Consider the following 15,886-nt stretch of genomic DNA (forward strand, 5'->3'; position numbering starts at 1 on the left):
AGGGAGCCAGCGTACAGCTTCTGGGTCACGTGGCCAGCATGACCAGCTTCTGGCTTACCAGAGCAGCGCACGGAAACGCCATTTACCTTCCCGCCGAAGCGGTACCTATTTATCTACTTGCACTTTGATGTGCTTTTGAACTGCTAGGTTGGCAGGAGCAGGCACCGAACAACGGGAGCTCACCCCATTGCGGGAATTCGAACTGCCAACCTTCTGATCGGCAAGTCTGCCACCTGGCATTGCCCAGAGGAAAGGCTTGGCAGAGTGATTTGACAGGATTAGGGTCTTGACACCTTGCTTGAGGGATTATGGAGGACAGGGAAGGTGTCATGGAGTCCTAGAGAAATTGAGCAAATTGGCATGTTGATTTTCTATGAATTTTATAGATTTTAGTCCCTTTTGTCATTGACAATTGGAAATAAATGGATATATTGTAGCGAAGAAGGAGGTGAAGAAGACATGCCCGCCCCCCTTCCGTATCAGTGCTGACCTTAAAAGCCCTAAACTGCCTCAGCCCAGTATACCTGAAGGTGTGTTTTCACCTCCATTCATTCATCACTGAAGTCCTCCTCCGAGGGTCTTCTGGTGGTTCCCTCACTGAGAGAAGTAAGGTTGCAGGGAACCAGGCAGAGGGCCTTCTCGGTGGTGGCAGCCTCCTTGTGGAATGCCCTCCCTACAGGTGACAAGGAGATGAGCGACTATAAAACCTCTGAAGGCAGCCCTGTAATAGGGAAGCGTTTAATGTTTTTACCCTAGCCACCAGGAGTATCATGTATATAGTTTTCACTCAGGTCCACGTCAGTTTAGGCGGGAAACCCTGGGTTGTTGTTGCTACAATGTTGACAGCCGGCTGCCTATAAAAGCAGGCCGGCTGAGCTGTTTGCTGTTCAGTTCTGGCCTGGCCTGTGAATAAGCAAGAGCTGTTTGAAGAATCGCTGTGTCATCTGATATGTTCACCCACTATTTAACAGTTTTATTATGTTTTTATACGTGTTGGAAGCCACCCAGAGTCGCTGGGGCAGACCAGTCAGATCGGTGGGGTATGTTGTAAACAAAAATTGCCCTTTTCCCTTATGGGGTATCCAAGAGCCCATATAGAGTCCTTACATAGGTTCCCTATTGGTAGGAGAAGATAACAGAGGCCAACCAGAGAATATTGAGAAGCCAAGCAGCTAGTAAGCTTGATCTTTATTGAACTGTTGCAACAGGAAAAGAGGAGGACCCAGAAAAATGGCGTGCAAGGCCTTATAAAGACTTTTGAAATTGCCACCCTGTAGATCAAGACCACCCCCAGAAACATCATACATACATCACAGAAGGGGTGTAACCTAAGACCACCCCTCAGATACATCATACCTACATCACAAAAAAGGTGGTCTTAAAACAGAAATTTGAATATTGTTTTTCTCCTGTCCTTGTTTATCTCCTGTCTGGCAGGTTACTTGATTGGATTGCCTGGGGAGCCTGGCTAGTCTTTTGTAGTGATAAATACTTAGTTCCTGGGCCAGGTCACAGGCTCACACCCTATTCATATCTTAAATGTGCCCTTAAGACAGGATTTGTGAGGAAAGAGACAATGGGGAAGTTTCTCATTTTGACCTTGTAGAGAAAACATTTACTCAGTTTAGGAATCAAAATGGTTCCAGGTTGGTCTTCCTGTGCTGATCTATGTACGTGCTTGGTTGGTACACTTTTGAAGATTGCCATATATCTAAGACCATAAAATTCCTATCACATGTACAAATCACATAATTACATTTATAGCCCCCATTTCCTGCACGGTGGTGCGCAGAGTTCTCCTCTCCCCCCTCATTTTATCCTCACAACAACCTGAAGCGACTTTAACCCAAGGTATGACTGTATAAGAGAACAAGGGAGCTATTTATGGTGAGTTCTGGCACCTCATTTTATTGAAAAATAGCAATGAGTACTGGCACCTGTTTTTCTAGGGGGGGAAAAGCACTCATCACAGACCAGATCCAGGTGCTCTCTAAGGAAACTGATTTTCTAAAAACCATTTCAATCAGGGTTTAGGCCCAGTTTTGGCATAGAAACTGCTGTGGTCGCTGTCTATGATGAGCTCTGTCAGGAGAGAGAAAGGGGAAATGTGTCCCTGTTAATTCTCCTCAGCCTCTCAGCAGCTTTTGCTACGGTTGACCATGGTATCCTTCTGGAGTGGCTGTCTGAACTAGGGGTGGGTGACGCAGATTTGCAGTGGTTCCAGTCCTACTTGGATGGTCATGATAACCCCGTGGAGCCTTCATTGGGGTTCAGTTTTGTTACTGTAAAATCTGGGTGCGAGGCTGCTCTGCCACCCAGCTCGTCGGACTAAGTCCGCGGGTCCCTGCGGAGGAAAATGAGTTCAGCCGGAGACAGGAGCAAACTGCAGAAGATCCAAGTTTATTGCGCAACAGGTTCAAGGCGAGATTGAATAGCGAGAAAGGGGTGACATGAACTTTTGAAACTTCCCTCCATGTCCCAGAATACAGTGCAAAATACATCCCAGTTACATCATGAATACATTAAGAAGAGGTTGGGTTACACAGGATTAACATATGGAGGAGGGAGGGGGGAATATGCAGAGCTGGAGATATGCGCAGATAAGCACATCCTGAGTCCAGGTGATGAGAAGACAATGGTCCATGTATGCATAGTCTGCCACCTGGCATTGCCCAGAGGAAAGGCTTGGCAGAGTGATTTGACAGGATTAGGATCTTGACACCTTGCTTGAGGGATTATGGGGGACAGGGAAGGTGTCATGGAGTCCTAGAGAAATTGATTTTCTATGAATTTTATAGATTTTAGTCCCTTTTGACATTGACAATTGGAAATAAATGGATATATTGTAGCGAAGAAGGAGGTGAAGAAGACATGCCCCCCCCCTTCCGTATCAGTTTTATCTCCTGTGCTGCATAACATCTACTTGAAACTGCTGATGGTTTAGAGTACGTTGCAGCAATACGTGGAAGACACGCAGCTCTGCTTCTCATTTTCTGAGGCCCTTCTCCATGTGCCTCCACATCTCAACCCCAAAGGCTGGGCAGCTGAGCCCCATCCCTGTAACACCACAGAAGCACCACCTACTTGTGTGTGTTAAAAAGCAAGTTTAGAAAACTGGCATAACAGCCCCAAGCTTATAACACCCCTCATTTATATACCGATCTAGTACATGAGATGCTTTGCAATCTTCACTCTATTTTCTCTGTATAACAGGCATTCTGCTATTATTCCTGTTCTCTAAGCGAAAAGGGGGAAGTTGCCAACTCTCTTTCCTGGCAGGGCTTCTGTGCTTTTAACAGCTGCATGGCAAACAGGAATTCACAGTATAATCCTATGTACTCAGAAAGAAGTGTGGAGAGCTGAGGTGGGGAACCTCAGGCCTAGGGGGCCAAATAACCTCACAAAGTTTCTCTGCCTGCCCTCCAGGACTCTCCTGAGGTCCCGTGTTTAATGGCCCAGCCCTGCACTCTCCTCCTTAACTACTTAAGCAGGAGATCTGTATCTATCAAGATCTCTGACTTTGGCTTATGGGACATACCTTAAGAGGCATATTTGTTGCTCCCCCCATGTTTTGCCTCTGGAACTGCCTGCCACTGGTATGTAATTTCCCTTGAGGTAATGCACCCCTTGAACCAAAAGAGATCCCTCATCTCTGGTGTTGTGACTTAAATGTCAAGGAAGCAGGGAGGGAGCGATGTATGCTAAAGCCTCACCAAGGTGATCACAACCGCATGCTCTTAATCTCAGGGTTGTGGGTTCAAGCCCCATGTTGTGTCTGCCTAGGGCCGGATTTAGGTTTGATGAGGCCCATAGCTACTGAAGGTAATGGGACCCTTTATATGTCCAGCTTTGTCAACAACAAATTGTCCCTGTTTTTTGTGTTGAATATATGCTATATGGTAATTTATGGATCTAATAGGTATCAAGAGCCATATGAACATGTTGCCACGCAACCAATCCATGCAGAATGTATGCACCCTATATACAGAAATGAGCAAACCAGTGATATTTTAGGGAGCAGGCTAGCAGGTGGGGCCCATTACAATGGTACCTCTGGTTACGAAATTAATTTGTTCCGGAGGTCCGTTCTTAACCTGAAACCGTTTTTAACCTGAGGTACCACTTTAGCTAATGGGGCCTCCTACTGCTGCTGCACCGCCAGTGTACAATTTCTGTTCTCATCCTGAGGTAAAGTTCTTAACCCAAGGTACTACTTCCGGGTTAGCGGGGTCTGTAACCTGAAGCGTTTGTAACCTGAGGTGTTTGTAACCTGAGGTACCACTGTACTTACATCATAGGAGTCTACACAACACAAAACACTGTTGCTGTATGTAGGTTTTATTTTATTTGTTTTTTTATGTTATATTTTGGAAATGTACACCCAGGGTTTTTTTCTTTGAATTTTTGGAGGCGCCCCAAAAATGTTCTGGGGGCCCTAAGGTATAGCTTGTTAAGCTTATACAGTACCTAAATCCAGCACTGGGCCAAAGAGACTTGCATTGCAGGCCGCTGGACTCTTGTCCCTATAATTCCATGGTTCTGTTATTGATCTTATTGGTTGGCATATATCAGTCTTGGGAGACGATTTGGGTGTGAAGCCAAACTCTACAATTCTATGCTTCTATTAACGCTGAAAGTTTAAATGTTAACTCTTGACGCGTGAGGAAGCCTTTATCTTTTGTTCTTAGTCGTTAAACCTCCCCGCTAGAGCGCCCGAGAGATGCCCATATGTGGCTGCATGCATGCATGCAAGTGGGCGAGTGGGAACTGTTTCTGCACCCACCCACAACGCGCGCCACGTGTGAACTCGGGGTCGCGGTTGTTGCCGCGCAGACTCCTCCTGCTCCGATTCCCGGCTGGGCCGCTAGGGGCGGGGCGGAGCTGCTCCCCCGGCTGCTCCCCGCCTGCTCGCTTCCTTGGGCGGAGGGGCTAGTGGTTTTCTGCTAGCAGGGTACCTGTTATTCCTTCCAAGCAAAACGAAAACCTGCCACATGTGAAATCTGGAAGCCGGAAGATTGCCCTGAGGTCGGAGAGGAGGAAGCGCAGCGGCGATGTGAAAATGGCACGGGAGACGGGGGCGAGGCAGATGCTGCAGCGCTGAGCGTGCACAGCTCCTCCGATTTATTTCGCATCCTCCTCCTCCTTCTCCTCGGGACCAAGGTACCGTCTCTGCCCGCGTCCGCGGAGGGCTAGCCGGCGTCTCAGCGCTCCGATGCCCGGACCAGCCCGGCTTTTGTTATTTGCAGCTAGGTGGGGCTGGCGGGGGTGGGGGCCGGAGCCCAGCGAATCGACTGCATTGATTGGCTGGACAGGTTTTTAAAAAGAGATTTTATATATCTCTCTCATCATTGCAGTCTTTTGGTGCGGGGATAGACGAGTCTGTCACAATTGGGCCTGAGCGGTGGCAACAGCAGGCCTGGATCCGGTCCCGATGGAGGACAGATGCGGATGGTGTGGAGCCAATTATTTCGTTCCCAATGGCGTTTTATAGGTACAGGAGACGAAGAGCTTTCGCCTCCCCTTGTCACCTGAATGCTGCTTGATAGAGGAGTGATGGGTTAATTCTTTATAATATCACCGGGTTTTATTTATTTGGTCATGTGGGGAGGGGGCGAGTCCTAAGTGCAGGTGGCATTTCTTTTAGCTTTCTGGCTCTCCCCCGCCTCCCATGATAGAATTTACCGTCTCATTTATGCCTGGGATTTATTCCAAAGAGAGCTTGCTAATTGAATTACCAACCAAAGGGTAGCCCTGGGAACAGGCCCCAGGATGCAGTCATGTTTCGGAAAGGGATTCTCTTCCCTTCCAGTCCAGGATTGAATGTGCTTCAATAGTGGGCCGACCTGCCTAGAAAGCGAAGGTGAGATGGGAGCTGCCTTTTGTCTGAATGGCACAGGTATATCTCTGATCTGCCAGAAACCAGACCCAGGGATGGCTATAGAGGAATTGTACAGCTGCTGTCAACAAGGTTTACATAAGACTCATGGTCCAAGGCCAGTTGCCTGTTTCAGAGCACATGTGCCGTATGGGCATGACTTAGATTAGGAAACTGGGTTTGGATTCTTATTCCTACTGCATTTCTGGGTGTGTGTGATTTCTTTATTTTAAAAAAAACCCCAATAGCCAACTGTCACATAAGTTAGACTGACTTGTAACCCAAGCCTATGTCTTTGTACTCAGAAATCACGGTGTCTAGTGAGACCTTTGTTCAGCTGTGTGCTTGTCAGATTGCAGCTCCATATCGTGTTTCTTTGCATACTCAGGCTGCAGTTCTAGCTGTGTCTCCTCAGAAGTAAGACCTATTGAATTCAGTAGTACTTCAGGCAAGTGAGGTTAGCATTGCAGCCTTAGTTCTATTGAACTTGGTGGGATTTGCTTCTGAGTTGGCAAATATAGGATCATTGTAAATAAAAAATGTGGCTGTGTATACACGTGCACATCTTTTCAGTTCATGCTTACAGTGAAGTATGTTTCTGTCTAACATGGAATTGGGATTGGAGTTAACTCCATTCCTGTGTGTTAATTCTAATCTTGTATATGTGGTGTTGGTAAACTTCATGGCTGAGTACATTCACCACAGACCCTGCTAATTTTGCTCTGTACATGGCAACCATTCCATCTTGTAACCACCTAGTCTCTTCTGGATTGTCAGAATTTACATCCCCCTCCCCGACTCCCATCCTTTGGAGCCTGCCTACCTGGGGGGGGGGGGGGGTTAGCTCCATATAAGAAACAGCCAGACACTGGATGAGGCCTCCTAAGCATAGACAGAGAGTGAGTGATCTTGGCACAGAGATTCCGTAACCCACTGCCGTCCCTCAAGGCCTGTTAGCTGCCCTGCCTTATCTTGGCACTTTAGGCCACCATATTATCCGAATCAGAAGAGAACTTTGTTCTTCATCCTTCCTTCTAACAGGTCAGATTGTGAACTGTGGAAGAAAGTTTATGTGAACAGAATAGCAGATTGAGTCAAACTTGTTTGTAATTATATTACAAATAATTAATGAAACCACAAGATGTGAGTTGCCCTGCCAACAATAATCGTAGTGTGGAATAATCAGAACTTTCATAATAATCAAATTAACGTATTATAAAATGGCTTGTAATGGGCAACCAAAGACATTTTTGGAACTGTTCATAGCGATTGGAAGTCCAGATGGGGTATAAACTGGGGGTAACTATATCCCCCCTCAAAGTTTCTGAATTCCCCAATTTTATGGAAACAAATATGAAAACAACTTGAAAGATGGGGGGGGGGGATACCTGGTCAGCCCTGGTTTTTCCACCCTCCCAGGCCTTTCCATTTGTAACTGTTCATTGTTTAATTTTGGGATGATTAATATCAGGATGATATATGCTTATACACTTTTATATTATTATAAATATTCCTTTATCTAACAGAAACAGAAACAAATCAATAACTCCCACCCCACAAACACATTTTAAAAGCCATAGAATATTAATCAGCTGAATGCCTGGTTGAAGAGAAACGTCTTTGCCTGGTGCCTAAAGATATAATAATAATAATAGTAATTTTTTATTTATACCCCGCCCTCCCCAGCCAAGGCCGGGCTCAGAGCGGCTTACAAGCAATAATAAAAACAAGATGAATGATTACAACTTAAAAAACAAAAGTAAAATACAACATTAAAATAATGGAACATTAAAATATTAAAATGTAGCCTCATCGCAGGAGGAGAAGGAAAAGAAAAAAGAATGAGAGGGAGGGAGGGAATCAAATTGGCTCCAAGCCAAAGGCCAGGCGGAACAACTCTGTCTTACAGGCCCTGCGGAAAGAAATCAGATCCTGCAGAGCCCTAGTCTCATGAGGCAGAGCGTTCCACCAGGCCGGAGCCAGAGTTGAAAAGGCCCTGGCTCTTGTTGAAGCCAATCTAACTTCCTTAGGGCCTGGGACCACTAGGGTGTTGTTTTTTATGGACCTTGAGGCTCTCCGTGGGGCATACCGGGGGAGGCGGTCCAGTAGGTACGAGGGTCCTAGGCCGTGAAGGGCTTTAAAGGTCAAAAGCAGCACCTTAATATGCGATTAAGGTGCCAGGCAAGCCTCCCTGGGGAGAGCATTTCACAAATGGGGAGCCACTGCAGAAATGCCCGTTCTCGTGCTGCCATCCTCCACAAAAGGCAAAGGTGCATGCAGCTGCCTCTGCAAGCTTTGCAAAGTTAGCTAAGGTTCCTCTCTCCCCCACTCCCCTTTTGCCCAATCCCAAGCAAGTCGATTTGGAAGTCTATTGAGTTCAGTGGGATTTACTCCCAGGTAAAGCCGGGGAGGAGCCAGGCTGCCCACAGAGAAGAGACCTGCAAAACGGGTTTGAGGTTGCAGAAAAAACGTTTGTTTGTTAGGCTTCTATATGCAGTGAAAAGGATGAGGTGGTGCTTATTTAGGAGTTGTTCCACAACCACCCTGCTAAGCCCATGTAAATATAACTGCTGCACTCTGTCCTGGCTGTTTGATTCTCAGTGAAACAAACCAAATCAGCTTCCTCATCCATAATCACATCCTGGTTGAGGGAGGTCTTGCTCAGAGCCTGCGTGGCATTCAGCAGCAGCAGATGAAGACCCAAGGGCTGGCTGATAGGACAATCCTCAGCAACTCCTCAGGTTGGTGGAGGGGCTGTCACACAGCCCAGTCACTAGCTGCCGGTACTTCTTGATGAGCATGGGTGGGAGGTTGGAAGGACTCTTTGAACAAGCTTCCTTAATTTCCCCAGTTCCAGAGCCTATTTCTGCAAAAGAAAGGGAAGTTCGAACTCCGCATTTCCTCTCATTATTCTTTTCATATAGCCAAATAGCTCTTTTGTACTTTGCAATAGTGAACCCTTGGTTATTTTTGCAGCAAGCTCTTCCCATTTCTATACTGCAGTTATCTGTTCTTGTTATTCTCCTAACTGGATCTCAGTGTTTTATTCTCTTCCTCCCACCTCTGATACTTCAATCAGCTGGGACCCCAAACTTGGTAATGGGTTACTTTCATTTGTATGTGTTCTTTTTAATTTTAGTGGATCCTGAACTTTGGAGGATGTTGCTGCCATTTATTTGGAGTTGGTGGTTGACCTCCGTTCTTCAGCTGCATTGCTGACCTGTACAGTCATAGAATCACAGAATGATAGAGTTGGAAGGGACCGCAAGGGCCATCTAGTCCAACCCCCTGCAATGCAGGAATCTCAGCTAAAGCATCCATGACAGTAGGCCACCCAACCTCTGCTTGAAAACCCCCAAGGAAGGAGAGTCCACCACCTTCCAAGGACACATGGCTCCCCCTCCGAAATCTTGGGAACTGTGGCTTGTTAAGGTTTCAGGATTCTTTAGGGAAAGTCATGTGTTTTAAATGTGTGTTAATGTATAGTGTGGATGAAGCAAACATAAATCACATCCACACCAAACATGTTAAGCAATCTTAGCAGTCACGAATCCTGGGAAATGTAGTTTAAAGTTGCTGATTTCTCAGAGCTACACTTCTCAGCACCCTTAACAAATGACAATTTCCAGGATTCTCCATGACTAAGTGGTAAGAGTGCTTAAATGTAGGCATACCCTCCAACATTCCTCAGATGAAAATAGGGACATTTCTCACTCCTCTCCCCTCCTTGAACCCCCCATTTTTGTACACCCCCCCCCCCTTGCAGAGCATTTCCCATCAGAAGATGGGCGGGAACCACCACCTCCCTAATGGGACATAGCACACATGCCCTCCCCCATCCTGAGAAAACCCCTTTATTTTATTTTTATCTTATTACTTGGTAGATTTACAAAAAGAAATACTCACCCAGAAATTTATTTATTTTTAGAAAGGGGCAAGATTAGATGTAGATGCACCAAGTTTTCTTTTTTAAATCAAGATCCATTCTGTTCCCTCTGTCTTCCTGTTCTTTCTGAAGGCTTGCTAAATTCAGACTCCATGCATGATTTCAACACCAGTCATTTCGTTTCCCCCTTTCTGTCTACTGAATAATAGTTCTGGAGAAGGCAAAAGCTTGCACACTGTTTTCTTTTTAAGATCGTTAACATTGCTTGATAAAGGTATTTTCTAATGTAGATTTTGAATGAAGAAAGGAAGTTAAGATCGGTTTTTTTAAGACTATGGTGGCAACTTAAGCCACATGTATGAATTGGCTCTTAGACCTGGAACATGGTTCCAAGTTGTGCCCAGGAAACTCAAGAAACAATTGGAGATTAAATGGCCTTTGAGCATGTGCAGAGTGCCTTTCTCTCTTCCTTGAGCACATCCTGGGTTCCATGGGTCAGTGTCAGGGCTTCTTGCATTTCTGGAAGGGGTGAGGAGTGGAGGAGTCTGAGGTCCACCACTGTGTGCATGTGCCTGTTCATTTACCTGTTAACCAGACCCAGCCTGGTTACCTGTAAAAAGTTTAGGGGAGATGTGTTTGGTGAATCAGGTCACATGCTACCCTAGAACAAACCAGAGATGATTGAACTAGCACCAGCACCTTCTGTTGCAGAGATGGAGAACCTGAGACTCTTTGGATGTTGTTGGACTACAACTTCCATCGTCTCTGACTCTGACCTTTGTCCATGCTGGGCAAAGGGGCAAGATTAGACGTAGATGCACAAAGTTGTGGTTTTTTAAAATCAAGACTCCTTGCGCTCCGTTCTGCTCCCCCTTCCTTCCTTCCTTCCCAGGGAGGCCCTTGCCCTCTGCCTGCCCCTCAGAGCCAGCACTTCACGCAGGGCTGGGCCTCGGCAGTGGCAGCCTCTTCTCATCTGCTCTCTAGCAGCTGCTATGAGCTGCCCAAGGAAGTGGGGCAGCAGCAGCGGCCATGGGGAGGCCACAGGGGCTCCCTTGCCTCCTCGGCTGCTCAGGATAAGTGCCGGATCTTCCTCTTTTTTTGAGCTCGGCAGCAGCAGCACTCGCAGGGGAAATAGGGACATTCTGGGATTAAATGAGAAACTGAGATGACTTTTGTAATTCTGGCACTGTCCCTGACATATAGGTTTGATTACAGAAAATTCATTGCTGATATTTGTGAGTAACAACAACTAGAGAACCCCTTTTTGGACTTTTTGTTTGAAAAGGAATGCTTTTGAGACATATGGGTCTGAAGATTGGGGAAGTATTGCTTAACAGAGTGAATGTTTTGAATAGGTTTTTTTTTTGGCAACTGACAAACAAAAATTTGAAAGTCCTGTTTTATTTTTATTTTCCCTTTGTTTCTTTTCTCATATATATGTCCCTCCTTTTCATCTTATTTCTTCTCTTGTCTTTTGTTTTCCTTTGGTGTCCTCTGCTTTGGGCCATTACTGGGTTCCAGGATTACACACACATGAAGGTGGTGGATGGATGGAGGGACCCTGAGTGAGAAACTGGAAGAAGAAACGAAAGCTCCCAGGTGAGAGCTGGGAGGGTTCACCACTTTCTGTGTGACTCTGAATTTTCTTTCTTCTTTCTTCAGACAATCTTAACCGCTATATCTCAAAGTCCTACACGCAACCTCAAACTTCCATCATTTATAAATAACTTTCACCTTTCTGATGTCAACAACAGACTAGAAAATATTTTTGTTCATTAAACAGGAAGCTGCCTTAAATATCTCAAGTTTAGGATGGTTGAGACTGACTAACCGAAGTGCTCCAGGGTTTCAGAAGGGGGAGCGTTCCAGCCCTGCCTGGAGATACCAGGGATGGAACCTAAGGCCTTTGCATGCAAAGCAGATGCACAGCCCCAGAGCTGTTGCTCTTCCGCAAACATTAATCCCTTGCTCAGTCCCTGAAAGGGCAGCCAGCTCCAGAGCTCCACAGATTTCAACCGAGTTTTAATTGATTTTAACTTGTTTTAAACCAAGCATTTTATTAACTGTTTTATTTATTCTTTTAACCTGGAAGCTGGAGAGCAGAAGAATGTGACCTGTGAGATAAGCAATAATTAACAAACTTGGAGCTTATCTGTTCTGTCAGGATCCCGTTTATCAAGTGGAAGGGTGGAAGGTGACTGAACTTGGCACAGTAATTGTTGAGATTTTAACTTAGCTTTGAACCTAAAAAGGCACCCAGAGGCAAGAAAAGAATCCAGACCAGTCCCAGTACTGGGGCTCATAAATCCAGTAAAGCAGAGAAACAGATGAGAATACCTTGCTCATACCCAAGCTGAGCTCCCCTAGCCCTATTTGTAAGACAAATTCATGTGTGGAGCCAAGCCAAGTAGCCATGCCCTTAATACAATGCATGTCTGCCCTCTGGCCCTCTGGTGAAAGTCTGTAAGGTATGTGTCTTTTGGCATGCATCACTGCCTGAGGACACCAGGTGGTGCAGCCTGGGACATGCATGATAAGTTGGGGCATGGGATAGCAGCTCCTTGCAGATGTTCTTGTTATTATCTCTGCTCTTTCTACCCAAGGGAACTTAGGTTGGTATTGTGTAACTTTTGAACTGGGCTCCTGTGATCTTCCACCCAGGGGACTGATCTGAACTCAACTGCACCTGCTTAGCTTCAGCAATGCTGCAGTGGATTCTCCCAGATCAGTTAGGCTTTTAAAGCCCTGCAAGGCTTTGAGTCTGAGGGTGCTGTGGCCGTGTATGTGTGCCATCATGTATATGCAAGGTAACCTTGAGCATAAAGACTGGCACCTTTCCCCCCCTGGCAGAGTTTATGTACCTTTAACCGATGTATGACAGGCAGAAATCCAGCAGGTCAGAAGAACCAACATTTTGAGTGTTATCCCTTGGAAGCCTATGGGATTTAAATTCCAACTTTTAATTGCTTAAAGGGGTTGTTGTGGATCCCTTTGTGTGCAGTCACTGACTTGAATTTGTATAAGATTTCAGGCTTTGACACAATTGTATTTGAACTTGGTGGAGCTTACATTTTGAACCATGTGCAGTTTGAACCATGTGTGCAAGCATATGGATGGAGAAGGAGGGTGTGTATGTGTGGTTCTTAGTGCACGTGGGAAGGAGGAGGGGGTTATTGGTGATTATATGAAAGAATGGGTGCAGATGACTAGTACCTGCTGAAACAAACATGGAAGAGAAGTGAAATGAGACTTTTTCAAAAAAGAACAGGCTGATACCCCACCCTCACCCACCATGGCCCCCTCCACCTCTTTTCCCCTCCCCCCCTAATGTAACACTAATGTCTCAACAAAGAGCCAGTGTGGTGCAGTGGTTGAGAGCGGTAGTCTTGTAATCTGGGGAACCGGGTTTGCGTCTCCGCTCCGTCTCCTAACAACTTCAAACTGATTATCCCAACCATCTATCTGACTCCACCTAACAGCTCTCTCACCACACAACTTGACCAACCCACAGACTCAACCTCCCTCTTCCTTCTCCAATTCCCAACTGTCAACTGACTTTCAAACAACACCAACTCTCTCTCTAACTCCACCTCCTCCCCTCCGGTTCTCACTGGCCAATGACATCACACTCATTTAACCCTTTCCTTGTGACCCACCTAGGAGGCAAACGCCACACAGACCTGTAGAAAATGTTCCTTGAAAAAAGAGACATTGCACATACTTTGTAAACAAGACATCTTTAATAAAAAATACATTAAAAAAAAGGCTGCCTTGAGAATTATGCAGTGCCTGCTAATAATTCAGGCACGGCCAGCAAATGGACTGCAAGTCCTAATGTAATCGCTTCTATGGAACTAATCAGGTCTGAGCTTGCTACTACCCCAGTGGGAGGAAGCCTGGGCATCCCATAGGTGCTGCTTTGAGCAGGAAGAGAGCAATACACAATTTTAACAAACACAATTTCTGCCTTTAAATGGAGATGAAATGAACTAGGCATGCAGTTTTTTTTCACTTTGTAAGTTCATTAGTAACAATGATGGGGTTCAATACTGGATTGCAGGAAGGGGCCGTGCCCCGGGGGCTGGCAACCCATACTATGCCACTGATCCTCTGGATTTCTCATGGAGGAGGCCCTTGAAGGGCCTCAGGGGATGATCATAGCGTCCAGGTAGGTTCATATGGGGAGAGGCAGACCTTGAGCAATTGCAGTCCTGAGACAGTTAAGACTTTGAACTGGACCCAGAAACTAATTGGCAGCTAGTACAGTTCAACCAGGATTGGTGTAATATGCTCAAACTGCCTTGCTCCAATGAGCAACCTGGTTACCAAATTCTGCACCAGCTGAAGTTTCTGAATAGTGTTCAATGTTGCAGTGGATTCTTGCAGTGGATATTTCTGGACCACAGCTTCCAGCATTGCTGTGCATCGTTTTTGTGACTGAACCAGTGCAGATTTTCGTCCCAGGTATTGTAAATGTTTTATTAACTAAAAATGTAACAACAATTTGGTTATTTGACGAGTACTGGAGCTCAAGGTTAGCAATTTTTATATTCAAAAGGTTTCTGTGTTTTGACTTCTAATATAGTGGAACTTAATGAAATCTGTCTCAGAAAGGACAAAGCAATAATCAGTTTGCCAAGATGTCACTGCTGTATTGCAATGTCAAAAAGTGTCATAGTTTGTGAAATGTTCAAAGGAGTAGCGTCTGATGCCTTGGCCATTCTGAGAACAGTGGGAGGTGACCACAGTTGAGCCATATTTTGACTTTATTGCTAAATTAAGCATCACTTAATTGTATTTTCTCAGTATACGCAGTAATTTCCCCATTATTACTATTTTGTGTGCAAAGTAACCTCTACAATCTGTAGCAATCTGTTCTCTTTCTGCTTCTTGAGAGCAAAGTATGTACATCTACACATGCATGCACACCCCACACAGATAATGAATCTCGATAGATATTGTATTAAATCCTGAAAGAACCTCAAATCACCATATTCTACTCTTGCAGATTCGTGATGAATTACAGTGGTGCCTCGCAAGACGAAAATAATCCGTTCCAGGAGTCTTTTCGTCTTGCGGTTTTTTCGTCTTGCGAAGCAAGCCCATTGACGGAGTAGCGCTATTAGCGCTATTGACATTTTAAGGGCTAAAAACGGCTTTTTAAGGGGGGGGATTAGCGGTTTTGCTGCTAAAATGCTTTTAGCAGCTTAGCGATTCAGAATAAGGGGTTTTGGAGCAAAAAAAAAATATCAATTTTTTCGTCATTTTTCATCTTGCGAAGCAAGCCCATAGGGAAATTCGTCTTGCAAAGCGCCTCTGCAGATGGAAAACCCTTTCGTCTTGCGGGTTTTCCGTCTTGTGAGGCATTCGTCTTGCGGGGCACCACTGTATTGTGGAGACAGTTGATGGCTTTCTGTATGCGTTGGCCTTAAATTATTATTGTTACTTTTTTATTCATAATTGTATGTTGTATCTTTTTTTTGTAAACTGCTGAGAGGTTTTATACAATCAAGCTGTTAAGTTGTTGCTGTTTGTTCCCATTCAGGGCTGAAGATCAGGTTTCCCCGGGGGGGGGGGAGCAGCGGAGCAAATGGCGATGTGGATGAGCCTCAGACTCCCATGTGAGCCCAGGACACAGAGGCAAAGGGTTTGTTTATGCCTTACTTCCCATAGTAAATGGCAGCAGAGTTGGGCTTTAGAGCCTTCTCCCTACCCAGCTCAGTCGGAGATGCGGGCTCTTAGAGGGAATGTTATTAGGGAAGGTGGTCTTGGCATTGGAGGAGAGGGTAAGAAGATACAGCCTTGGCATGGGAAGCACCTGGGAGCCAGATTGAACCTCTGAGGTTCCCAATTCTCTATCCCTAGGATGGGATAACTAACATGACTCAAATGTTTGGCTTCACCCAGAGATTTCTGATGGAAGGGCTGAGGCTGGAATGATTTCACCTGGAGGAAGTTTATTTAAGCATGTAGTTTATGAGTTGTATCACTTTCCAGGAAGGACTTTCCCTCAGCCCCACTCCTCTCCATGAGTTGTCAGTTTCTTTGTTCTCAAGATCCTAGAGTCAATTTGTTTTTCTTTTACACGTATGTCACAATATCATTATCTGCTCAGGCAATCGCTA

At 45.5% G+C, this 15,886-nt stretch overlaps 1 protein-coding gene across 5 annotated transcripts in view; it reads left to right on the top strand.

The window, feature by feature from the left end:
- The first annotated feature begins 4,856 nt into the window (after nucleotides 1-4,856).
- The window catches only part of B4GALNT1 (beta-1,4-N-acetyl-galactosaminyltransferase 1), a 40,264-nt gene continuing 29,234 nt past the window's right edge, over nucleotides 4,857-15,886 (top strand). Inside the window, exons 1-3 of one of the 5 annotated variants that reach the window (XM_083427607.1) lie at nucleotides 4,913-5,160; nucleotides 5,355-5,491; nucleotides 11,283-11,360. In XM_083427607.1, the coding sequence (XP_083283733.1) occupies nucleotides 11,308-11,360 (53 nt within the window). In that variant the 5' untranslated portion in view covers nucleotides 4,913-5,160; nucleotides 5,355-5,491; nucleotides 11,283-11,307. Of the gene's footprint in view, nucleotides 5,161-5,354; nucleotides 5,492-11,282; nucleotides 11,361-15,886 lie in introns of all 5 variants that reach the window. The other 4 variants (XM_083427608.1, XM_083427610.1, XM_083427612.1 and 1 more) reach the window with 4 other exon arrangements.

Source organism: Podarcis tiliguerta, assembly GCF_965153285.1.
Source record: "Podarcis tiliguerta genome assembly, chromosome: 2".
Taxonomy (NCBI): domain Eukaryota; kingdom Metazoa; phylum Chordata; class Lepidosauria; order Squamata; family Lacertidae; genus Podarcis; species Podarcis tiliguerta.